Source organism: Aythya ferina (genome assembly GCF_964211825.1).
Source record: "Aythya ferina genome assembly, chromosome: W".
Lineage (NCBI taxonomy): Eukaryota > Metazoa > Chordata > Aves > Anseriformes > Anatidae > Aythya > Aythya ferina.
In genome coordinates this window covers 18,167,238-18,192,889 of record NC_140313.1, presented here as the reverse complement: position 1 = coordinate 18,192,889, position 25,652 = coordinate 18,167,238, and the positions used below count along the sequence as shown (strand labels likewise).

Genomic DNA, 25,652 nt, shown 5'->3' with positions numbered 1-25,652 from the left:
CAAAGCCTGGCTCAGTAGTCATATTTAAGTAGCCACATGAGTCTCTGGCTTTGTAATTGGTGAGCAACAGTGTAGGTTTCAAAAGGAAGAGGCCATATAGCCTTGTGGTGTATGTTATTGTTGGACCCTTGTTCTTTTTGTTGCACCTAAACCTTAAAAGCATGGTCCTTTATATATGGCAAAAATACTACTTGTGTCCAAAATGCCTAAAACCATCAGAAAATTGCCCCAAACTGCCCCCCACCGATCAGGGTGACTTTTGCAAGGCTGTGTCTGCACCCCAGACGAGGTTGTACATCCATGCATGTGGATGCATTAGGATGCTCCGGCACCACACGCATAGATGGCTACATGTGCACATGTGGTGCCTGTGCTAGCCTAAAGCTCTCAACAAAACCTTATTTTCTGCAGGCTTTTAGACAAGGCTGCCATGGCAGAGCGCAGCGGGTTGGAGCCCAATCACAGTGGGGGTGCTGGTGCAGCCAGATCTGAAGGCTCCATGCACCCCGATTCCGAAGAGAAAAATGCTGAGTGCAGCTCCGACTCTGTCACCAAAGCTGAAGCAAGCTGCTAACAAATGCAGCCTCGGAGAAGGGTTTAATTACAAAAGCAGTGAATAAGGCCGTCCCACGCTGCCAGTTAATGGCCTGTTTTTACTTTTGTCAAAGCAATAATCATTTAAACTACATTTCAGCTCACAAACACAGCAGCAATGCTATTATGTTAAGTGTGAACTCGCTTTATCACTTAGATAGGATTTATATTTGTTATCCATTTTGCCACTAGCACAAGCATTTAAAAACTCCACTCATTACTCAGTATTAGAAGCAGAGCTGCTGGAAGAGGAAAACATCCGTTATTTGCAGGTTTACCATGCTTTAGGAAAGTAAAGCAAACTTGCTCTGATTCATGGGGTTCCTTTATTTGCTGCTGCCTGGGTTTCTGGCAGCCATGAGGAATTCACAGAAATATTCCTGCGTCTCGAAAGCTTCAGACCTGCATCAATGACCACCGATCTGCTTCCAAGCCTCCTGTTTGCTGCATGCTGTTCTCACTGAGAACATCCTGGCGACCCAGGGCCCAGCCCTGCTTTTGGCTAGGCTGCCCTGAACTGAAGCTGGTTGGGCTGCTGCAGTGACAGCGAGCACGGACATGGTGATTGCTTTCCCCTGCACCGCCCTCAGAAAAACCCAAGAGTCCACTGAGTGCAGAAGGGCTGAGCAGGGTTTGCATCACCTTTCCCATGAGGATGCTCAACTCATCACTTTACATCTGTGGATGGGAAAACAACAGCCAAGAGGAGTTTTTTTTTGCTAGCTGTGCTCCTGCTGAGTGACCACGTTGCTGCAGACACGCCGGTACAGGAGACGAACCCCGGCCAGTGGCGGGATCCACCTCCTCCCACCCCCTCCTCTATTTATTTTGCATCCCAGCCGTGCTGCAGCGAGCTGTGAGCACACACGCACGGTCACGTAGGGCGTTTTGCAAGAGACAATGGGCTTTTCCAACAGCAGCAACCTACAATTTTCTGTCCGTAGCTCGGGAGCCTGATAACACAAACCACTCAAATCAAGTGACCTGCGGCTTCCTGGGTGAACACACGCATTTCAATTAGCTGAAAACCCTCTCTAATTGACTCTGGCTAGGCTGAGAAGGGTTTTCCAGGGAAGACTGCTTAGAAAAAACAGAGGTTTATTTTATTATTATTTAATTATTTTTTTTAGCAGATTGCATCGAGTAAAAGCTCCGAGCCGTGATGCACCACAGGGTTGGTCCCATCCCTAGTACTGAGCAGTGACGAGTCGCCAAATGGAGCTGCAGAATCATAGAATCATAGAATATCCCAAGAAAAGAGACACATAAGGATCATCAAGTCCAACTCCTGGCACCACATAGGTCTGCCCAAAAGTTTAGACCATGTGACTAAGTGCACAGTCCAATCGCTTTTTAAATTCAGACAGGCTTGGTGCAGTGACTACTTCCCTGGGGAGCCTGTTCCTGTGTGCGACCACCCTCTCGGTGAAGAACCTCTTCCTGATGTCCAGCCTAAACTTCCCCTGCCTCAGCTTAACACCGTTCCCGTGGGTCCTATCACTGGTGAATAAGGACAATAGGTCACCTGCCTCTCCACTCCCCCTCGCGATGAGGTCCCCCCTCAGCCTCCTCTTCTCCAGGTTGAACAGGCCCAGTGACCTCAGCTGCTCCTCATACCTCTTCCCCTCTAGGCCCTTTACCATCTTCGTCGCCCTCTTCCACTCTCCAACAGTTTAACATCCTTTTTGTACTGTGGTGCCCAGAACTGCACACAGTACTCGAGGTGAGGCCGGACCAGCACAGAGTAGAGCGGGACAGTCACCTCCCTCGACCGACTAGCGATGCCATGCTTGATCCATCCCAGGATAAGGTTGGCCTTCCTGGCTGCCAGGGCACACTGCTGGCTCATATTCAACTTGCTGTCAACCACAACCCCCAGATCCCTCTCTGCGGGGCTGCTCTCCAGCGTCTCGTCACCCAGTCTGTACGTATAGCCAGGGTTGTCCCATCCCAGGTGCAGGACCTGGCACTTGCTCTTGTTAAACTTCATGCGGTTGGTGAACGCCCAGCTCTCCAATCTGTCCAGATCTCTCTGCAAGGCCTTTCCACCCTCAACAGAGTCCACAACTCCTGCAAGTTTGGTGTTGTCGGCAAATTTGCTCAAAACACCTTCTAGTCCTACATCCAAATCGTTTATAAAAACATTGCAGAGGACTGGCCCTAAAATGGAGCCTTGAGAGACCCCACTAGTGACCGTCCACCAGCCAGATGTGGCCCCATTTACCACAACCCTTTGAGCCCTGCCCGTCAGCCAATTGCTCACCCATCGTATGATGTTTTTGTTTAGCTGTATGCTGGACATTTTGCCCAGTAGGATCCTATGGGAAAGCGTGTCAAAAACTTTGCTAAAATCCAAAGAAATCACATCATCTGGTTTCCCTTGATTGACTAGACGGGTGATCTTATCATAAAAGGAAATCAAATTTATTAGGCAGGACCTACCCCTTGTGAACCCATGTTGGCTGGGACCAGCGACTGCATTGTCCCCAAGTGTGCCTCAATAACTTTAAGAATCATCTTCTCCATGATTTTACCAGGCACTGACGTGAGACTGACAGGCCTGTAATCGCCAGGGTCTTCTTTCTTGCCCTTCTTGAAAGTTGGTACAACACTTGCCAGCTTCCAGTCTACTGGGACCTCTCCAGATTCCCAAAACCGTTGAAAAATAATTGAGAGAGGTCCCACGATGATGTCAGCTAGCTCTCTAAGCATCCTGGGATGAATCCCATCCAGACCCATGGACTTGTATGGATCCAGGTGGAGCAGCAAATCCCGTACATGTTCAGGGTTGGTTAGGAGTTTGTCATTCTCACTGTTATGGTCCTCCAGCTCAGGGCACCCTGGGTCCCGAAGCCCATCATCAGCATTGAAGACAGAGGCGAAGGCATTAAACGTCTCTGCTTTGCCTATGTCCTTGTCTGTGAGAAGACCTTCTCCATCAAGTAGTGGACCTGTTTTCTTTGGTTCTCCTTTTTCTGTTCACATATCTAAAAAAAACTTTTTTATTGTCTCCCACAGACATGGCCAGCTTCAGCTCTAGTTGGGCTTTGGCCACACGAATTTTCTACCCTACAAACACAAACAGCATTCCTGCATTCCTTCTTTGTCGCCTGACCCTGATTCCAGTACACTTTCTTTTTCTGCCTAAGCTGCAGTAGAAGATCCCTGGTCAGAGAGGCCAGCCTTCTGCCCCGCCTGCCTGCCTTCCGATATTTTGGAATCACCTGATCCTGTGCTTTTAGGAGGCAGTGCTTAAAGACTGACCAGCACTGATGAACACCAATGCCTTCAAAAGCAGCTTCCCAGGGGACCTTGCTGACTAGTTCTCTGAGTAGCCTGAAGTCTGCTTTCCCCATATCCAGGGCTGAAGTTTTGGTGGCAGTTTTCCTTCTGTCACCAAAAATTCTAAACTTAACCACTTCATGAGACGACCGCCAATTGCCACGTCCCCCACAAGACCCTCTCTCTTCTCCAGCAACAGATCTAGGAGGGCACCTTTCCTAGTTGGCTCCCTTAGTACCTGCACCAAGAAGTTATCATCTAGGTGCTTTAGGAACCTCCTGGACTTGCTCGTGTTGGCCATGTGGTAATCCCAGTTGACGTCTGTCAAGTTGAAGTCCCCCATAAGGACTAGGGGAGTTGATCTCGAGGGCCCAGAGGCTCGACCCAGGGGCTACGTTTCAAAGCAGACACCACAATGTTGTTGTTTGTTGTTTTGTTTTTTCCCTTCATCCTTTGTTCCAAGCTAAACAAAAGTCCCCCCCAGACCACCAAAACTGATTGCACGTACCGTCAAAGAGATGGGGAAATGTCAAGCTTTAAACATTTATTACACAGATTATGCATTTTATAGCACATAGTGAGTTGGTTTGGATGTTCTATAAACAAGACTGAATTGCCACAAAGAGTTATTAGCTCCCTTGTTTTAATAATCTTTGAAATGCTGAAAACTATGAGTTTTTGTTTTCTCTAGTATGAAGATCTACTCTTTATTCTCCCCAAAACCTTTGTCCTTTTTTTAAGCACTTAGTTTAACAAACATGATTAAATTAAAAATGTTGCTTTTTCAAATACAAATAAATACATTAAAAAATGAATTGCTAGCATTAAATCCATGTTCTGCAGGACACCACAGCCCTGTTGGCCATCAACAGGACTTTGCAACACTTAGAGTCGTTTCTCCTGAAAAATACTGCATCACCGGGACTGGCTAACAGCTAACACCAAGAAGAGCAAAATTTGTGTAAAGCCATAAAGTACCTAGTGGGGAAATAAAAATCCTATTTCAGATTTTGAGAGACTTCCAAGTGAGGGATGTTATAAAAATAAGCAGGAAAACAAATAATAAATTATTCTCACAAGTTTTCCTTCAAAGCCATCAAGCATGCCAAGAATAGATACTAATTAATCTCCTTCGGGGGAAGAGGGGAACCAGACAAATCACTTACTTTGCTTTTTTCCCCTCATTCTCATTTCACCTCTGTACAAACGAGACTTCTCCAAACGGGGGGGTCAAATCCCTCATGGGGAAACTGAGCAGGCTGCTTTGCAGACAGCCAAAGTCTCCAGTTTGGCAATAATTTGCCTGGGAAGGAGGGGACCAGGTGCTGGGATATCCATGGGGAGCAGAGCTGGCAGCTCCGGGCATCATCACGTCCTTACACCAGCCCCAGGTTTGGCCTGACATGGATTTGGCCAAAGGAGGGTGTTCTGTCCCCAAAATGCACTGCTGCCCCCACCCCTCCACATCACATTGCCGGTGGCATCTTTCCTTCCCAACAGGCAGGCTTCCCACTGAGGGACTGCAGATATGCCAGTGGCCGTACATAATTCCAGGAGGAAAAAAATACTTTTTTGGTCAACATCTAGATTCTCACACACCAACAGAGTGAATGACATACCAAGTTACCAAGCGGTGAGTGGCTGGATGAACGGACCTTAACAGCGGAGACAGACGACAGACATTTAAAAAGACAAGTTTCACAGGAAAGTTCTTCCACGGGAGAAATCCTAGCATTGGAGGGTAAAGCCATAGGCCGAAGCTCCTCTGGGCTTTTCAATTTTTCTTTTTTTTTTTTTTTCCCTTTTTTTCTTTTGCTGCATTCAGAGAGCAGGCCCCGAGGGATGCTGCGGTGTGGAGTGGGATGCGGGGAATCTCTTCTGGCCTTCAGAAATCCCCCAGCAAAGCTTTTTCTCCAGTCTTCTCCCCAAAGTCTGAAAGAGTAGCAGCACCTCTCTAGCCCCAGCTACCTCATTAATGTTTCCAACCAGTGGGGTCTAATTTACATCAATCGACTGCGTGCAGCTCACACATCAGAGGCTGTCATGACACTAAAGGTCCCTTGACAAATTGTCCTCACTACAGGTAATTTCACTCCATTTGCTCAATTTAAGCCCTCGCTCTCCCTCCATTCCCCACCCGCCTCTTGGCTGGGGCCCAGGCTGCTCTGGGGCATTCACGCCTCTGGTCCTCCACTCCCCGCAGGGCCAAGCGGCTGGGAAGGCCAAGAGCAAGGGCACAGCCCTCAGCTGTCCAACACCGACAGGTCTGATGCAGTCCAGCTTCGTGCTAACACCTTCTGACCTTTCTGCTTTTCTGCGGCAGTGCTAACACAGATGCCGGGCCTACATCCCCAGTCCAGGAATCAGTCTGTGCAGACATGGACCACTGAAGCTCCTCTTTCCAGCTCCTTTCCTCGTGCTCCACGTGCAGATTAGGAAACGCTCCCGCAGCCAACCTCATGAAAAGTTCAAGTCGTGCCAAACCACATGGCCAGGATGCTTATCTCTTGCACATGTGCACGGGGAAGGTTTCTGCCCTTCAAGCTGCGTGTCAGGGAAGCCTCCTGTCTCTCGCACACAGGCCGGTAGCTCCCTAAGGCACGTGAGATGGGGATGGCACTGCGGGGTCAGGGCTTCTTCTGCTCCTCTCCCACTTCACCAAAATGAGCACCGGCAGGGATTTCATGTGGACTAGCATCGGCAGAGAAGCAAATAAGGAAACACCAAGTCCTGACGTTTGCTAGTCGCTATTCACTTGCCATCCATGCTCAGGGCACTTCCAGCTCTGCTGGGCGAACACCTCCCCAAATCCCCCATCATCTCCCCATTTCTCCCTTCTCCCCATCTTTCCCACCTCCCCAGCACCAGCCCAGCCACACCAGCATGCAGCAAAGCACGGTCTCCCTGCTCCCCACTTCACCCTGCTCCCTCCAAACACGTCACCCTGCACTCGGGGACATGGTACCACTTATTTACACCGACCAGGGCACACAGCCGTGCCTCTACAATGCACACCTACAAATACTGTATAGGAAATGAAGCCAGTTAGAAGCCAGGCTCAAAACCTGTATTTTTGGCTTTTCATTGTTTTCCTCTTCTTTTTTCCCTCCTTTTTTGCCATGCACTTCTTGTCTTCTCTCTACTGGTTTCCCAAGAACATCAAGTCTTCATTTCTCCATTGCCCTGTACATTACTAGGCCCAACTACAACAGGCCTGGTTTTAAATGTATTATTACAACCATGACAGTAATTACAACAAAGAACTCTTTCAACAGAAACAAAAAAATTACAAAAAATAAATGGGTTATAGTTTAGTGGATGGGGGATGCCATGGCTTTACCAGCCAGAGCAAATAGCTGCAGCTTCCCGTGTTTCTTGGAGCTCCCAGCTCAGGGCACACATTTTTCAGTTAATCTGCGAGATTACTGGCAAGACAACTGTGGCTATATTAATTCTACAGTGGCTTTTGGGCTCCTTAAAAATCCTCCTCCTACTTCAGCATCTTCATGTAAACCATTTGTGAGCTTGCAGGAAGGCGTCACTTCCATGTCTCCGTGCTTATTGCAATCATCCATTCACAATAAAATAAAATAGAATAAAATACAAATGACCAAGAAAAATAAAACCCAGTGCAAATAAGAAAACCTTCCTGCTCGCCGGTTGGCATCTGAAGGGGTGACAAGTAGACGGAGGGGAGGTGGGGGAGCAGAAAGTTGAAGATAAGGGGGGGGGAATAACAAAAGCTCCACTTAACAAAAGCCGTCAGTGATGAGTGTCTGGTGTAGTATGTGTTGCACTTTGTCCTCCCGGGACAACTGTCGCCTGCCAGTTGGCCAGGGCAAGCCAGGAGGATGGTGTGAAAACAATACTAGCCCCCACTCAGGCTCACTTTTCCAACTCGCTGTCTTCTTTCTAAAGCCAAACAGTAACCTGGCGGGATGCACTGCTTCTGGAGCAATGAGTTCATAAAAGAAACCCTAAAACAAAAACATGGCAGGGAAGAGGGGTGGCACTTGACGACACAGCTGAAAAGAAACATGCTTCTCCCTCCCCACCCCACGAACGTATTCTGGAGCATGCTGGGGTTTGTCTGCTTAGGTATTTAAATCAGAAAGGTGCTTGCCTGGCTGCGAGAGCTGGATCCTGCTAAGGTGTATGTCTCCTTCTCGCCCCTTCCCACCCCTCCCTGCCCTGCCCCTCAGGCTGTCAGTTTTTGGATTGTCTTGTTGTAGTACTGCATGATGGTGGGCGTCAGCGGGTTCCAGTTGTTGGCGTGCAGCTCGATGACCTCCAGCAGGAGGGACCGCGTCAGCATGGACTCGGAGGGGCACAGCATCTTGTCGCGAGCTATGGCCAGCATCTCTGTCATCATCTCAGGCAGCTGCTCCTCCAGCAGCCGGCCGGTGCTTTGCAGCTGTTGGGAGAGAGGGGGTCAGAGGCGGCTTGTTAAAGTGTGAGCTGCCGCCACGGCTTGCGCTAGTGTTGTGTAGCTGGGGGGCAAGGGTCAGGGGAATCCTCCTGGGCAGCCAGGACAGCTGGCCCCATGTTGGAGGGGTGGAAAGCTGCTTGGCACTGCTGAAAATGTGATGCTGGCAGGAAGGAAGCAGGACACAAGCTACAGATGCTGCTGTGTCATGGCTTGTGGGCATGCACCGAGCCAACTCCAGCAACAGAGAGGCAATATTTACATAGTAGGGCTGTTTTCCAAAAATATGCAGCCTGCTCTTTTTTTTTTTCACCCACATTTCACACTCCTCCAGTTTTCCCCCAGCTGGGCAATGCTGAGATGCTGCTGTTGGTGAGAAATGCAGGCACCCCACAGCACACTCCCCGATGCTGCCCAGAGCCGTGTGCTATGGGTGAAGCTTTCGAAAGCACTCACCCCGGGCTGCTGTAAGACTGAATGGTTCAGCTCCCACTGACTTCAAAGGTGGCAGCACTGGGTGCTTTTGAAAAATCCCACCTAAAAATCAAGCTATTGTCAAAACAAAGTGCATGCTGTGATGTGGTATTCCTGCCTTTTACCTGCTCCCTCATTTACGTGCTGATTCACAGCTGTCAGTGACTCCCAGTCATTAATCTGATTAAGCAGGGCTCTCCTTTATGCATAACAAATCCTGCCCTTTGCACAGCAGCAAGGTCTGCATTTCCAGCCATCGCACCTCTTCTCCAAGGACGGCCAAGTGTTTTTAAAGCAGTGTAAACCCCAGAAAACCCCATCTCAGGCTTGTGAGGCATCAGGGATTTGAATGGAGAGTTCTCAAAAGTCCTGACTTTAAAAATGCAAACTTTCCTCTTCAGCTGCCTGCCACTTTGCTGAATTTCAACCATCCAGCTGCAATTTTTCAGCCTACTTCAACCTCTCTCTTCAAGACAAGCATCAGTTCCCATGGGCCAATCACTTCCAAAAAGCGAAGCTAATGAAACTTTGCAATTCCACCCGTGCTATATTTGTACCATCATTTCTTTGCAAAGCTTTCTGAGCACAGCAAGCCTCTCTGCGGGAGCTACCGCCACTGCATGAGCAAAGGCAGTGTGACGGAGCCTTTGGTGCAATACAGGTGGTTTTGTGCTTAAAAAATACCACAGGGTGAGACCTGAAGGAATCTGGAAGAGATTCAAAGGAACCAGGATGATAGGAATTAGTTTTGTGGTGAGACCCTGGCTAGCAAATTTGGTTGCATCCATTCACACGCATTGGAAGCACAGTGACAGCCGCCTCTCTTATCCCATGGTGCTGTCTTTTGTATTTGGGTGTAATGCAGCCAGGTAACGTGGCTCTGGGTTTGGGCACGTGCACAGCCAAGGACAGAAGGGGCAGAGCAACGAGGAGGGGCAGGTGGCATCAGAGCTTCCCTACCTCCATGGAGCAGCAAAGCACGGCGTCCTCCTTCACATCCTGAGATTGCAACAACTGCAAGAGAGAGGAGAGAAAATGAAAATGCGCAAGTGAAAATGCTATGAGTGAAAATGCGCGACCTCCTCCTCCCAATGGATCTTTTAGATTAACAACTTTCAGGATAAATTTCCATTAGTTTAACAAGGCTTTTTTTATCCCCCCAGCAGGTAATGAGAAAATACACTAGTTCCACGTACATGGCCAGGAAACACAGCCCTCGAATGACCGTACCCAGGCAGCAGAGCAGCCCTTTGGGAGGGAAGGGCTGTGCTGGTCTCCTGCCCAAGGGCTGCCCGCTCACGGTCGAGCCTCCCTGTCCCACTGGGACGGTCTCCCAACAGTCTCGAAATTACCCGATGGCAGAGTGCGAACGTCCGGCGCATTGTGAATATGTCTCCTTCCAGGCTGATTATATATGGTTGCAAGCACAATGGTTCCAGTGAAACTGTTGTGTCTCAGGTGTAAACTTTTCTTCTGGAGCAATGCTGCTTGCTGAGAGCATGGGATTTTCCCTGGTCCCTTCTCACCATCTCATCCCCCCTGTCTGAGGCCTCAAAGCAGTGAAGGAGAATCTCCGTCCACATTTTGGCATTTTATTGGCTATGTTTTCAGCCACTTCCCCACTTTGGGAACCAACTCCAGGCCCTGTTCTGCTCTCTGTGAGCTTTGCATTACAAAGACAAGCTGGTAGGCACAAGCAGCTTTCAAGAGAAAGCCCAAATGGTGCCATAAGGTCAGACCATGATGGTGTGGGATGAGGGAAGATGCCTGTGCAACTCCCAGTCTACCAGTTCCTTGCTGTGTGTTGATATCTTCCTGGGGGCTGCTACCTCACTCTTCCCTCTTGTTTCAGACCTGGTGCATGTGGTCAGGGGGCAGCGTCCACCTGGCAATGGCAAAGCACAGAAGCTCAGCCTGTCCGACTCCACAAAACCAGGGGCCGTGAGCAAAACTGGATCAAAACCACTTATATTTTTGCTAGCACGTGCTTCTTTGTTGTCATCTTTGCTTTCTGACTTTGTCATGTGCACAAAGACGCTGTTTCAAGCTTTCTTCTCAAACCACAGGAGATAAAGCACAGTTGCTTTCCAAGCAGATAAAAGCCAAGATTCTCAGCCAGCTGACACAGGGAGCTGGGGTATTGTGAACAACATGCCATCGCAAAGTGCATGATAAAATCACAGGTGCTGGCAGCACTGGGAGGTACAGCCACTGCCACTCCATTGGGCTTAGAAATCGGTGTCAGTGTGGCCATGTGCCACTGGTCCTGAGCTGCTCCCTGGATGCATGCACTACATGTGGAGAAAATGGAGAAAAATTGGGAAAACTGACTTCACTAGTGTCCGAAATTCATCAGGGAAAGCCATACTTGGGAAAAGCTGCTGGACTAATTACAGCTGTCCATGCACAACACCGCTCAGTGTAACTGGGTTTGCTCTGAAGTCACACTTCTTAGCTAACACCACAGCTCTGCTGCTCAGCCTTAATCATCTCTCCTTCCCACTCATTTTTTCCTCTTACCCTTCCTTTCCAAATAAATGCCAATTTGTTTACAGGCCCACAACTGCTGGAAAAAAATAGGAAAAAAGAGGTAACTTGAGGAATTATCATTGGTCTCAAAGTTTTGTCTTCATTGTCTTCTGCTTTCTGCAGACAGCAGTTTGTTTGCTTTGAAGCTGATGTTTACGGCATCTGCCTGAGCATGTGGTCCTGTCAGTTTTATCTCGTGTTAGCCAAAGGTCCAGCTAGGGCGTTGAATACATGCAGCAGTTTCCACAAGTTTATCTTCCTGCTGAGTTGCTTGGAAAAAGTTAGTTAAGCCCAATCCCCATGCTCTGAGATAAGTTCTCACAAATAGTTCACAGATTCTTCGCAAAAAAAAACATGAGATTACTTTAAACCCAACAAAAAATATATATGTTTAAAACAGGGACAAATATAAACAGGCAGTAGCCCGGAAACAAGCTCCTGGGGTATTTAACGGAGACTGGCTTGTGAGCATGGAATGGAGCAGGGGTGCAAGTTAACATACATGCATGTCTCCTATGCTTGGTATTTGTTATTGAAGTACACAGCATGAAAATTAAAGCAAGAAATGTGGAGTTAAAGCAAGTTAACAGGAAAATGACTGCAGAAACTGATGCTCCCCTCCCATGGCTTTATGCAAACATACTCAGTCTGCAAACTGGGGGAAGATTTTCTAAAGGCTGAGGCAATTAGGAAGGTCCCATGGTGGCCTGATTCCCGTCCTTCCTCTGCTTCATTCTCCTCGTGTGACCCTGGTCTACCCTGGTGAGATGTAGCCAGGGAAAGCTGCAGCTTCACTTGGGTTTTCCTTGTACTGGCTTCCCAGCCATGGAGCTGGGACACTCTTGCCTGCTTCAAAAAGTGGTTATGTGGGCGAATATGTCAAAGACTGTTCGATGCGCAGCAATTTGGCTAAAGGGTATATTTGCCTTATCTACCTGTGGCCATAAGGAGACTGCACTCAGATGTCATTCTCTATCCTACTGGGATGACCCTGGGACAGCCGGGGGGGCTGAGCGCCAGCCAGGTCACACCATCAGGGCTGTGCCCAGAAAGGCACTCTGCAGCTACTGGGGACACTGTAGCCATGCAGTTGTGGCTTTTGCATGATCAAAACCCGACCCTCGTAATCAGATTTATATTTACTTAAAATATCTTAATGTAAACAGGCTATACCTATTAACTTAGCGCTCCCACATCAGAATTGTTATTTATTTAAGTATTTATAGCCGCTCCTCCCTGCTGCGGAGATGTGCCTGCACCCCACCAGGTTGCTCTCCAGCAGGTTCCCACATCTTTCACCCCAGCTGCCCAGAGCAGGCGAGGGAGCTAGGGAAGGAGCACGAAGCAGAGGCAACGCAGGTGAGTGAGCCTCACACGCTGCTCAGCTCAGCCTGTAATCATCCCCCTGAGGCTCAGGCTGGTTGCGAGAAAACTTCCTTTTGCTCTCCAGCCGGTTCCCCATATCAGGTGAGCGAAAGAAGCAGTTCCTGCTGGAAAGCAGACAAAAAGTCTGCTCGATTTCCTAAGAGTGGAGGCTGCATGCCAGAATCTGCCCAGACGGTCATATAATACCCAGTCTCAGTTGTGAAAGGCTTCTCACTTTTGTTGCTGGTGCTGAACTAACAGCTTTGCAGACTGGCAGGAGGCAGCAGGCGCTCATGCCTACATCTTTGCGGAGGGAGGGCTCCCGCTCCCGAATTTCTGCGTCCCGCTGGGCGATGGGTGCTAAATGTTTTTGCGAACAAGCAAAAATAAACCTGAGGGGCTGTTCCTGGGAGTGCTGTGTGTAGTGGGGGGACAGGGATTACATGGGGCGCAGGGCATTCTTCCCCCAATTCCTTCCTCCCCTGCACTCCCAAGGGAAACAAGTGCTGCTGGCAACAGTCTTTGCAAAGGGAAGGCCCATGGAATGGGTACACAACAGTGCTTGAGGGGGCAAAGAGGCCCTAAACCTGCAGCTGGGCTTCGCCACAGAGAACTGGCTGGCTCCCTCCAAATGGCAATGGACTTGCACGCAGTTGGTGCAGACCACCAGGAGCAAGCCACGCTCCCCCATTACACATACCCGCGATTATTTGGGTTCATTACCTACTTTCTCCAGAGACAGACGGGGCTGCAGAGAGGCTGAAGTACTTATGTGTCATTTTCCAGGGTGCGCACGCCACAAGCAGGATGGAGAACCTGCATTGCAGTCCCCTACTTATCACCAAACCACGCAGGCTGGATGGTGCTCTGCAGCATTCCCCACCGGGAAAGGCAGTGGGAGCAGCCGAATGCGTGCATTACCCTTCACAACTGCAGCGGCATTCTTCCTGTAAGGCACAGCACTAATTACTGGATACGATAGTGCTTGCAAAATGGCATAAGTGATGCTTGCCGCAAACTGCCTCTTAGCATGCAGTGTTTTGTGGTGACTCTGGTGTGAAAGCACTAAACTTTCCCACCTCCCAAAATATTCACCCAGAGCCATAGGATGGTTGGGACTTCTTGGAGAGTGGTGAGACAGCAGAGGAGCCATCTCCTGGGGAGCAGCAACAGTAGTGGGACCAGCACGGTGCAAACGCGTGCTTTGCTCGTAGCAGCTGCTGGGGGGCTCACGGCACTGGTGGGAAACAGGGCAAGGGCTGGCAGCCTTCTCCTGGAAGCCCCACATCCTGCTAGATGGATCCTCCGGCAGCAAAAGCCTCCTGCAAAGGAGGGGCTGCACTTCCCAGGCTGTCTGCAGAAAGACATCAATAGCAATTTGCTGCTTTTCCAGAGGCCCCTTATCAACCTACTGTTGCAAGTCTTTAAGGAAGATGTCTGCAATAAGATCCATGTGCTTCCTCTGCTGCTTTGCATAGGGATAGTCACGCAGCTCTTGGAGCTAAAGGAGATTGTTACAGCTCCAGTTTTCTTATTGTCACTAGGCACGGGGTGGTGAAAACAACCAAGACTGGGGAAAATGCAAAGTACAAATGAGGGTGTGGGGGACGAGTAATTACAGAACACTCTATCAGCAAGGCCAGTTTCAGGATTTCTACAATCTGCTCCCATCAGAAGTATCAGTTCTCCAATCCTGGGCATCAGAGTGTCAGCTGGGCTGACCCTGCACCTGACCTTTGTTATATATGGAGTGGTAATTCGTGTCGAGAAAATGGTTGATATTAATAAAGAAGGGGGAGATTTGGGAATGTGGCCATGGGGGTTGGAAAGCCCCGTGGTTGAGATAACATTAGACTCTTAACGATGAGGCCATCAGGAATATAAAAGAGTTTAGAGGGAACAAAGAAGGGTGATTCAGGAGACTCCATGCAGTCTCCGGTTTCTTGTTCTGCAGCTAGTTTCTTGTTCTCCAGCCATTAAGGCATGGATGTTTCTGGGTGTTTGCTGTTGTTGTTACATTCAAAGTTGTTTGACCAATGAAAAGTTGTTTTGAAAAGAACTGCTGCGGGGAGAAGGGTGTAAGAGGGGAGCCTGCCCTCAAGATAAAAAAAAAAAAAAAAAGGACGGTAACACGATGTGATGAAGTTATGATCAATAAAGAAGCAGGAAAAAGGAGTGAAGAGGAACAGGCTAGCAGAACGGAGACCAGGACGGGAACAGGCACTTTGATCGCCTCATGAAGATAGGTTCAGCCAAACTCAGCAAACTGCTCAGAGAAGCTCGTACAGAAAGTCGCTGGAAACAGGCGCACTGGAGCTGGAGAGAAGCTTGAGCTGAGAGAAGCGGACCCACGCACACAACTGCCTCTCGCTGGTAAGCAGCTGCGCATTATGGGGAATCATACGTCCTTAGGAACAAAGACTTTCCTGGTAACCTTACAGCTTATTCTCCTTATTAACAATCAGACAGTTTATGAGCCTGAAATATGGGACCAAACTGAGGTCAAGGTGTGGGACTCTGCAACTAAAAATGACAAGGTTGCAGTGGGATTGCTCGGCACCTGGCGAGCAGTCTCTGAGGCCTTAAAGAGACATGTGGGACCACAGTCAGAAACGTGTGGCTTGCCGGATAGTGAGGGAGCTGCGGGCTCCTTTACTGATCCGACTGCTACGCCATCGGCCCCTCTGCTGCTACAGCCATCGAAGGCTTTTGCTGTTATTCCCCCTGTTGACCTGAACGTGCCTTTTGACCCAGGCCTATTGGCCTTAAAAAAGAGATGGATATGCTTTTCTTCGATCTGGGAAGAATGGGATACATAAGGCCTAAAGACTGAGTTGCTTGACAACTTAAAGCGAGACATATTGTTCAAAAGGAATGGAAAATGGAGACTTGTTTGTAATCAGGAAAAGGAATGGAAAAATGGAGACTGTTAAGTCATGGAACTTAAAGGATTGTTTGTTACCTTTTCTGATTGTGAATATGTATAGGTGTACTCGATTTTAGTAAGTTATGGAACTTAAAGGATTGTTTGTTACCTTTCCTGATTGTACATATGTATAGGCATATTTGCGTTTAGTATGTAAAGCAATGTTCTGTATATTTAGAATGTTTGATGTTTGTGTGTGCGTGTTGGTGGAGCGGAGACTCCCCACACACCCAGCGCTGTTTACTTGCCTTTTATACCTTTTAGAAATATTTGTTTTATAAATATTACAAATTTCAGATTGAGTTGAGACCTCATTTATAACACCTTGCACCCACCAACAAACTGTGCCAGCGCCACTCTCTCTATGGGCCACATAGTGCCATGCAGGGCATAACCTGAGCTAGGCAAGTCAGGTGAGTCCAGATTCTAGTGAAAAAACAAGTGAGCCCTTGGAAAGAGAAGACATTTTGAAGGCCACAGTCACAAGCAGCATCTTCTCTGCTGAGCCATTTGATGCTGAGGGTGCCCAAAGGTTAAATGTGTTTGGGGAACCTTTCCCTTATGGAGCTGATGGGGGGGATGCAGAAGGCACACTGCCTTCTTGCCCAGCCCCACTGCACTCTGAATCAGCAGCAGAGGGTGAGGCTGAACATAACTTGAGAAAACAAGAACAGCCACCCTAAAAGCTCAGCCTGTGGCCTCCAGGCTTGTTTTGGTGAGGTCTGCATGAAGACAGGTAGCAGGTCCTGGCACGCCAGGCTGTGTCCACTCTGCTGTAGCTCAACCTTACCATGTCCACACCATCCCTGGGGAGGGTTAACGGGATAACCCCAGCTCATGAGACCTGTCTCACCCAACTCGTTGCATCTAGCATTGAGTTGTCTGCTTCAAATGGTCCTTCTCTCCGCGTGGCCTTCTGCTCATGAAGTAAAGGTTTCAAGCCCTCTGAAGATGTACAAGGTGCCACCAGCCCTTACATCTCATCTAGAGGTCCCTCTTCCCAGCTCCCTGACAGGGGTGGCCTGGTCTCAGCCCCTTAGAAAAGATGCCAATGGCAATTCACACTTGCTCTGTTAGGAAGAGGCCACCAGCATGGGGCACTGCTGGCCCCACAAGGAGCTACTCATGCTGGCATGGCTGCTGTGTCCATGAGAGGCCTTTCCCTAATGTATTTGGGACAACTTGAAGGAATTGGCTTGGTGGCATCTACTTGTTTTACAGTGACGTGCTGCTTTTAGCTGAGGAGGAGACTTGTGTTCTCCTATTACCCAACCAGAACTCCCTGGGAGGATGGTAAGAAGAGATTAGTTTAATTATTGTATCAAGTAAACCAAAATGTTGGTTATCCTCCTTGTCAGCCTCCTAAGGAACTCAAAAAAGAGGTACTTAACAGCAAATTGAATTAAGGCCAGAGGAACAAAACCCTGTACCCAGCCATGGGAAACTCCTACTCCTTTCCACTTCAGACAAGGGAAACAATGAAACATGACTCTTGCTCGCTCCCTGGATCTGGAACAGCAGAAGGGATTCCTATGAAGATGGAAACCATTAAAAGGCAGTTATTGGAGACAATGACAAAGAAAATAGGGTCACTCACCAAGCCAGCCAGGGCAGTCCAGTGGCTCCCACTAGGCACTCAGGCTGGAGGTGGGGGCCATCACCCTCACCTGCGGGACCACTGGGGCTGTCTGAGGGGGACCCCAAGGTGCGCACGGACAGAGCCACCCTGTCTGCACGCACAGGACACCGAGCCACCCAGACGGCCGGCTTCATCCTGCCTGTCTGAAGACATAATAACCCTGGGAGCAGAGGATGTGATCTCATCCCAAGGGTCCGGGGAAACACAAAACATGGAAAGAAAAAGTGGCGAGACCATCACGCTTGATTGCAAAGGGCTCCACCCTTGCCCACCGGATGCTCTCCGCTTTCCTGGCTCTTCTGAGGGCGCATGGCAGCAGATGCAAATAGTTGTGTTTACATCCAGCTGAAAGGGACTCAGGAGCTAACAATGCTGGGTATGGAGGGCCACGCAAGGAGGAGGGACCATCCGGTGAGATGGTATCTAGCTTTGTTTCTTCTCCAACATAACTGCTTCCTCTGCCTTCTCCGTGGGTCCCCAAGAAATGAAGATGCTTCCCTACCTCTCCTGCGGGGTGAGGGGACACTGGTGGCCCTGACTGTCCTTGGTGGCCTCAGCTCTGCCCTAAATGCAGCTCTGCCTGCAAAGCTGCTCCAAACCCATGCAAGTCAGAGTAACTGTGATGGAAACCTACATGGAAGAGAGCAAAGCCCAGGGTCAGCAGTTGTGTGTATGGGAGCGCATTCTCTCCTTGGAAATTGTATCTCTGGCATGAGAGCCCTCCCCTATTTAAAATATGCCACTGCAGTTTTCATGCTCACCGTCTAGGGCCAAACAAAGTCCTGTAGCTTTCTAAGAAAACATGTTCCCATGCTCAAAACACTAAGCTGAGCAGTGAGGCTCCATGGCATCGCAAAGACCTTGTCAGTTTGGTGTCCCCATCCCTTCTCATCATCTGCTCTCGAGGTGAGATGTCTCGCAAGTGCCCACCTCAAATGTTCTGGTTTGTCCCTGTCCAAAGTGGGGAAGCACAAACTGGAAGAAATTGATTTTCATCATGCCTAAAAGGCATTTGTCCCTATAGTCCGAGGGGACACCAAGGAGGACACTGAGTGGGGACAAGGTCAGGCAAGGTGTCTCTTCTTGAGGCTCATCTCAACGACCGGCACAGCTTTTTAGGTGTAACAACTTAACACTGATTTCCTCCTTTCTCCCCACCCCCAGTTCCTCTTCCATCAGGATTTATATTTTCATTATTTTCTCTGGTCAGGCCTGGCCACGTGGAGCTACCTGGGCAGCAGGGTGGCACAGGGTCAGGATCTGGCCTTCTTGGTGCCTTCACTTATATGATAAAGAGGCAAATCCTGTCTTGCTCTCTGACTGTGAGCGTAATCTTAAAATCCTGTCAAAGACCCTCTTTCGACTCAAAAGCTTGATGCTTTTTAAAAAGTGAGAGCGATTAAAATAAAAAAAAAAAAAAACTCCACGTTAAAAGATACAATTTTCTTTCCCAAACAGCACCACCCTCCAGCTCGTCTGTCTGCAGTCAGGAAGGTTTTCCCTCTCTCTTCCTCTGAAGGAGACAGTGAAAAGGCAGATCCCTCTTGAAGTTCAGACATTAATTACTGTGTTAGAATATTTTTCTAAATTACACAGTATGGCCCCAGGAGATAACAGGCACTAAGAGAAGGGAGGGGAGTGGATACCAGTCTGCATGCTGCACCACAGACTCAGACGTGGGGGAAAGGCAATCAGACAGGGAGTATTTATCCTTCCTGCATGACCACCCCAAGGCTTTAAGTTAGCAGCGCGTACCAAGGCAGGGAAGTGATGGGACCGTGACAGGATTTTAAACAATGCTGAAATGGGACCATCTATGCCAACCAGACTGGAGGCAGGAGACGCTCCTGCAGAGGAGCAACTGTCCTGTCCGCCGCCAGCCTGCCAGCTCTACTCCCCACTGCCTATGTGGGCTGATTCACTGCGCCCGGATGCTGCCTCCAGCCCTTGGGGCTGGGAATAAGAACTGCCAGCAGCTACCACAAGGCAGCTGGGTGCCCACAGACCCCCGATCGGAGGGGATGCTTGTGGTGACACAAGCCAGGGTGCCTTCCCAGCCCCGTCAGCTCCGAGACGGGGGGACCTCTGTGGGCTGGTCCTGCAGCTGCAGCGTCCTGCACAAGCAGTTAGTTCTGTGGTTTAATTAGTCTGTGATTGAGCTGCTTCCTGGGATCTGCTCTGAACCTGCCCCGACAGCCCCATCTGATGCACCCAAGGGTGCCAAGAGTGGGATGGTGCCAGAGCAGGGCTGCTCCCTGTCACCCCTGGCAAGTCCGTGACTGGGAAGATGCAACGGGAGAAAGACAGATCTTCACATATGGGGAATTATGGGCCCACTGGCCCCACCTCAGGCCCTGGAAAAACCATGGAGCAAGTCATCTTCAAACGTATTTCTGGGCATGTGAGGGAGAAAAAGGAGACTGGCATGGATGTGCCTCATAAGCTTGCTCACCTTCTGGATTTATGGATAGAGGAAGAGCACGGATGTCTTTTGCCTTGATTTTAGCAAGGGTTTTGATTCTGCCTCCCACAAATTCCCATATCCGAGCTAGGACATCAGGGGTGGACAGCCAGGTAAGTTAAAAACTGGCTGGATGGTTGGGCTCGGAGTGTTGTAGTTACTGGCTTACAACCCAACTCCACCTGGAGGCCAGGAACGAAGAGTGCTGTTGAGGGATTTCTTGAAACAGCAAAAATCCCATGGCTTGCTGTAGCTGAGCAAACCAAGCTACCAGGGCAACTATGAGAAGTTCCCATGACAGTATTCCCACATCGCCCAATTGAGGAATTCAGGAAAATATTGTTGCCAGCAGCTGGCTTCAAGGACAAGGTCTATGTGACTGCTAATCACAAGGGGGTTGTTTTCTTGCAGGTGGGGTTGTTTTCTTGTAGTTGTTTGTCTGAGTGCTTTTGACCAATAATCTTGTGTGAAACACTATCCGCCCCTGTTAAGTTTGCTATAAAAGTTAGGCTATTCGGGCAATAAAATGAAGCTTGCTGATCACTCATATTGAGTGTCCCTGTCTTCCTTCCATCGACAACAAATGGCGCCCGAACAGGGACCCCGCTGGCAGTGAACCTGCGAGCCACGGATCGACGGAATACGGGAACCGGTCCTGCAACGCAGCCCAGGAGGTGAAAGGGATGAAAACGCGGAATCCCCGCACCCGCAGCTCAGGAGGTGAAAGGGACGAGAACGCGGAATCCCCGCACCCGCAGCCCAGGAGGTGGAAGGGACGAAAACACGGAATCCCTGCACCCGGGAGCACCTATAGAGGGTCCCGCCGGCCACGCGTCACTGAGGTCTTGCAAAGGCTGCAACAGCGCTGACGTAAACAAAGGTATGGAGAGACAAGCGGCGTATGATCTGCTCAAGTGCTTTTTAGAAAAGCGGAGCACGCAGGGTATAGACTGCAAAAAGGAATCGCGGAGAGACGCGGAAAAAGGAATCGTAGAGAGACGCGGGAAACGGAGCCGCGGAAAATGCGGGAAATTGAAGTAATCGCAGTGCGATGCGGGACATCCGAGATCGAGTTGCTACGGGAGACCAGAGGCGTCAGTGGACAACGGCAGCCGACCCTCACCGTGTGGCGAGTCGGCACAGAGCAGAGGGGCAGACATCAGGACCCTGCAGACTGTCTGACGTAACCATGGAAGCAGCGGCGGCTGTGCTGCTTCTCTCTGGCATTCATTTTATAAGAGGTTTATCTTGCAATGCAAAAAAGACTATTCGTCCCCAGATCGGTGTTATAACTATGTTTCTGGATAAGATTCCGTGGGGTTGCCACATTCTACGGATTACTAATGACGATTTAGCTCTATTGCAGGGCAGGAGTGCAGAGACTCAGATTACACTGCCAAATGACCACCGGCAGACTTGAGGAGACACTGCTCGGCTGCGGGGATCGGCTGCGGCGTGGATGCCCCTAGGTGCACCCTGAGTGTTTTTGCTCGGAGGGGACTCCACTCTCAGCTGCTCACCGCAGGAGCAAAGATCTCCTGAAGCTGCAGACAAACAGTATGTTTTTGGCTGCTGGAGGGATACTAACTGGAGTGTTAATAATTGTATGTGTTGTTCTTAAATGTCCAGGTATTTTGTGTTGGAAGTATTTGTGTAAGGGTAAGGTTTTAAAACAAAGTGTTGCAAGTCACTTCACGAGGAACACAAAGAGAGACAATACTTGTTTGTTTGCTTATCATTCTAAATTACATTCTTGTGAATGAGATTGTGGTATGATTGAGACTGAGATGTGCCAGAGGCCTCTGGGTGTGCAATTGTGCTCTGTGTGTGCGAGTGTGCTGTGTACTGTGTTAGTGAGAGCATGCTTATTGCCATAGTGCAGGTTGCCATAGTGCAGGCTGAAATCATAGGAAATTAGTGCCGGCAAAAAATCATAGGAAAATGAAGGACGAAGTAGCCCTAGATTTATTACAGTGCTTGTTAGAAAAATGGGGAGTCGATTGTAAGCAACTAGCAGGACTAGTTGCGATCGGTCGAGCAAAATCATGTTTCACAAGTACGGAGTCATTGTTTGAAGTAGCCACTTGGAGAAATTTAAGGGAATGTACTCTTTAAACCTTTTTGATCATAATGAGTCAATTCACAAATCCATTATTTTCCTGAAAGAGCACATGAGTAAGATTTAATATGGTATCAATCCTTTCAATCAATGGTTCACTGATTTGTTTGGGACGATGCCTAGATGGTTACTGGGATTAGTCAAAGAGGGATTAAGGATTCTGTTTGCTGTGGTGTCAATCATCATTGCATGTGGTATTGTGATAAATGTGGTTAAAGGGTTACTTGCAAAAATGTTATATTGGGCATGGTTTGCTCAAAAAAGAAAAAAAAAGGGGGGAATTGTTGAGGGATTTCTTGAAACAGCAAAAATCCCATGGCTTGCTGTAGCTGAGCAAACCAAGCTACCAGGGCAACTATGAGAAGTTCCCATGACAGCGTTCCCACATCGCCCAATTGAGGAATTCAGAAAAATATTGTTGCCAGTAGCTGGCTTCAAGGATAAGGTCTATGTGACTGCTAACCACAAGGGGGTTGTTTTCTTGCAGGTGGGGTTGTTTTCTTGTAGTTGTTTGTCTGAGTGCTTTTGACCAATAATCTTGTGTGAAACACTGTCCGCCCCTGTTAAGTTCACTATAAAAGTTAGGCTATTTGGGCAATAAAATGAAGCTTGCTGATCACTCATATTGAGTGTCCCTGTCTTCCTTCTGTCGACAACAGAGTGCCATGGGGTTTATAACAGGACCTGCCCCATTTAGCATCCTTATCAATGACTGAGGAGGTGAGCAGCACACTCCTGCCAAGTCTTCAGATGACACCGCGTCAAGAGGACCACTCAGTGTGCTCAAGGCCCTGCCATCCCGAGGGACCTCAGTGGGCCAGAACAAGGAGTCAACAAGGAAAAATACCAAGTCCTGTGCAGGAAACAAGCATGGGGCAGGGGAAAAGGTTGGGATTGGGTTAGTATGGGGGTAGGAGGGAGGCAGAGCCCACAGGCACTTGTGAGACCCCAGTCAGCAAGGTGCCTTGAGGACCCCCAGCAACATCACTGCCTGGCACCTCTTGAGGTCCTGCAAGCCAGTTTTTCTACCTTCTTGCTCTACTGCCATAGGCAACTGCTCAGGTTATCTGGATGTAAAGCCAGGTCTGTCTGCTGGATGGTGTCATAAAAATAAGCAAATACATCCAAAGCAGCACTTGACACCAAACACTTTGTCTGGAAGCTGCTCCTGCTGTCAGAGGGCTGGCAGGAAGGTGACAACTCCCAGGCCCAGAGGCACCTCCTGGGTTGGCATCCAAACAACATCCCATTGAGGATGGGATGGAGACGCGAGAGAAGCCAAACCTTCTGACACCAGTTGTCCGTCCTGGCTTCTGCAGAGCACAGCTGTGGCTCGGAGCTGGCTACCACCCATCCTTCCCAGAACACCTCAGCCATCACCAAGAGCTGTGCCAGGCCCCCAGGACCCAGGCTTTATGCTCCCCTTTGGGGACTAAGCAGGGAGGGCAGTGAGCTGGGCTACCTACACCAATCCCACCAAGCACACACAGTCGTGGGCAGCAGGGTGAAGGACAGCCCAGGAGAGAGCTAGGGAAGGCAGAAGTGGTAAGATCCAGTTAACAACAGATGCCAAATGACATTATTTATTATCTCAAGTCCTGCAGTAGCCACTGGGCACTTGTCACACCAGGCACAAAACTCTGGAGCACTCCTGCCCTTACTGATGGTTCAACCAGCATTTACTGGTCCCCAGTCTTAACCCATTTTCTACATTTTGCTGACTCTGCTGAAGGCTGCAGAAAAGAATAAATGTGGCGGGGTCAAGAAACAAAGTCCCTTTGTTGCTCTCCTGGTTGGAGTTGGTTTTGGAGATGCAAGGTGGAGATGCAAGGTGAAGTTGGTTTTGGACGTGCAAGCTGAAGTGTTGCTGGAACGGGGGGTCACTGTATTTGGGCATGGGGCAGAGGCTTTGGAGCAGCAAGAATGTCAGCACCTTCACTCCCTGTCATCCTGGAGGGGCAGGAGGAAGTTTACAGGGATAAGTTTGGCGTGGTTTTGTCAATTAAACTGAGGCCAGAGTGGGGAGACCACAGTGGGACATCCCTCTTGGTGAGGCCACCAAGTGTGGGAGTCAGGACAATTTCCTAAAAATGCTAAAAGCGTTTTGATTGAGGTAGACAATGGACTCAAGGCAGAATGTGGTCCTGGAGGATATCACCACTGGTTCTGCGTTAGGAGAGCCTGGACAGCACAGCCTGGCCTGGGGGAAAGCCCTTCCCCAGGAACAACACCCTCCTTCAGCTCTTCAGCTCACTCCTGGTTCCCCCAGGCGCAGAGGGATGGATAGGAGGAAAGCTCTTTCTCTTATTTATGTTTAACCTCAATGCCTTATTATTCTTTGCACAAACTCCCCAGATTTGATGGCTGCAATAGTCCTCTGGTTCTCACCCGAAAAAGGGCTCTCCTTTCCGTACTCCCCAGCCGCCTGCAATGCCAGACTTTGGCCTGGGCTCAGGTGACCAATTCTCCTTCTCCAGCTTTAAACCCCACAACGTCAATCCAAAGCACCACACAAGCTCACTGGGTTCTGTCAAACCATTTTTAATGATGGCTGCACCCACTTCTTACTTTTCTTGGAAAACCATCTTTGCCTAAAATCCCAATTTTGCCCCTGCTGTGAATACAACTTCCTGTCTGCCTGCACACCTCTTACCCCCAAATCTCCCAATGGTGAACTGGTGGTTCCTGGGGGTTCAGCTCACAGGATGCCCTGTCCCCACCTCAGACACAGTGCTGGTGGCCGTCCCTCCCTGCTCCACCCCGCTTGGTCTCCTCTTCCCTGCCATGCTGGCACCACATCCCCACACAGGGGCACTGTCACTTGGCTCCCAAAACGTTGCCCAGGCATGGCAGCAGCTCTGACCCAAATTTCCTGGGCTCTGATTAAATGTCTGCTCCCATGCCTGCTGCCACAGCTGCCCGGCTCCCCAGGGATGCGGTGCTCTCAGCCCGTGCGGCACCCCGCTCCCATTGGCTAGCAGACCTGAACGTTTATCACTCATATGTTTAACCTGAGATGAACTTCAGCTTGGATTTGCTCAGCCCAGCTGCTGAGCCATGCAAGCAGCCCCTGCGCACCACCGTCTGGCTGCATGATGTGTACCACTGGTGCGCTGCCCTGCACCCAGGCACAGCCCCACCGCCTGTCCCCACCTTGCTTCACCTTTCCCAAGGCTGTCTCTGTCCCCGAGCCCAAGCGAGAGGGACAGAGCTGACGGGCAGCAAAAAGCAGGGCACAACCATCTCACACAGCGGGTTCCCTCGCTGCCAGAAAAAACAAGTCCTGCTCCTCCTCCTCCCTGGGCCACTGATGTCCTCACTGTCATCTTCGCTTCCTCCCCAGCTCCACAATTAAGACAGTGTTAATAAGCTTTTACTGGGGGGGGGAGGGAGGGGGGAAGGAAAGGAGCTGGTGAGAGGAAGCTTTGCAGGGGGAAGGGAAGAGGCATTCCTGCCACAGTCATCAGGCAACTTTCCCCTTCCTCTTGCTAACTCCCTTGCTGACCTTTGGCTCAATCTGCCAAAGCTATAAAGGAAAAGGGGAAAAAGAAAGAGACAGAGAAACTAAAAAGCAAGAAGAGCTGAAAGGACAGGCAGAAGCAGAGATGTTATCTCGCCTCTGATAATGATTTATCGCCAAAGGATTGGTGGATGGAGGCAGGGAGAGCTAAGTGCAGCTGCAGCAGCACAGAGGGAGCCACCGAGGAGGAAGGAATTAGGGGCAAAAACCCAGAGTACAGGAGACAGCACACAGGAGAGCAAAAACCCAGAGTAAAGTGCCTGTCCCTGCTGGAGGCCCTCACTGTGAGTCGGGGACTGGCCGAGCAGGGTTGTGCT

The 25,652-nt window shown here is 49.6% G+C and overlaps 2 protein-coding genes across 6 annotated transcripts in view; one reads left to right on the top strand and one right to left on the bottom strand.

The window, feature by feature from the left end:
• LOC311426270 (uncharacterized protein) overlaps positions 1 to 25,652 on the top strand; it is a 448,189-nt gene that overhangs the window by 213,765 nt on the left and 208,772 nt on the right. The window lies entirely within an intron of this gene.
• The window catches only part of LOC311426284 (CBP80/20-dependent translation initiation factor-like), a 172,489-nt gene continuing 151,242 nt past the window's right edge, over positions 4,406 to 25,652 (bottom strand). For all 5 annotated transcript variants that reach the window (XM_084502553.1, XM_084502556.1, XM_084502552.1 and 2 more), the window contains 2 exons: positions 9,737 to 9,790; positions 4,406 to 8,290 (listed from right to left, as the gene is read on the bottom strand). In XM_084502553.1, coding sequence (XP_084358679.1) covers positions 8,075 to 8,290; positions 9,737 to 9,790 — 270 coding nt within the window. In that variant the 3' untranslated portion in view covers positions 4,406 to 8,074. The remainder of the gene's footprint in view (positions 8,291 to 9,736; positions 9,791 to 25,652) is intronic.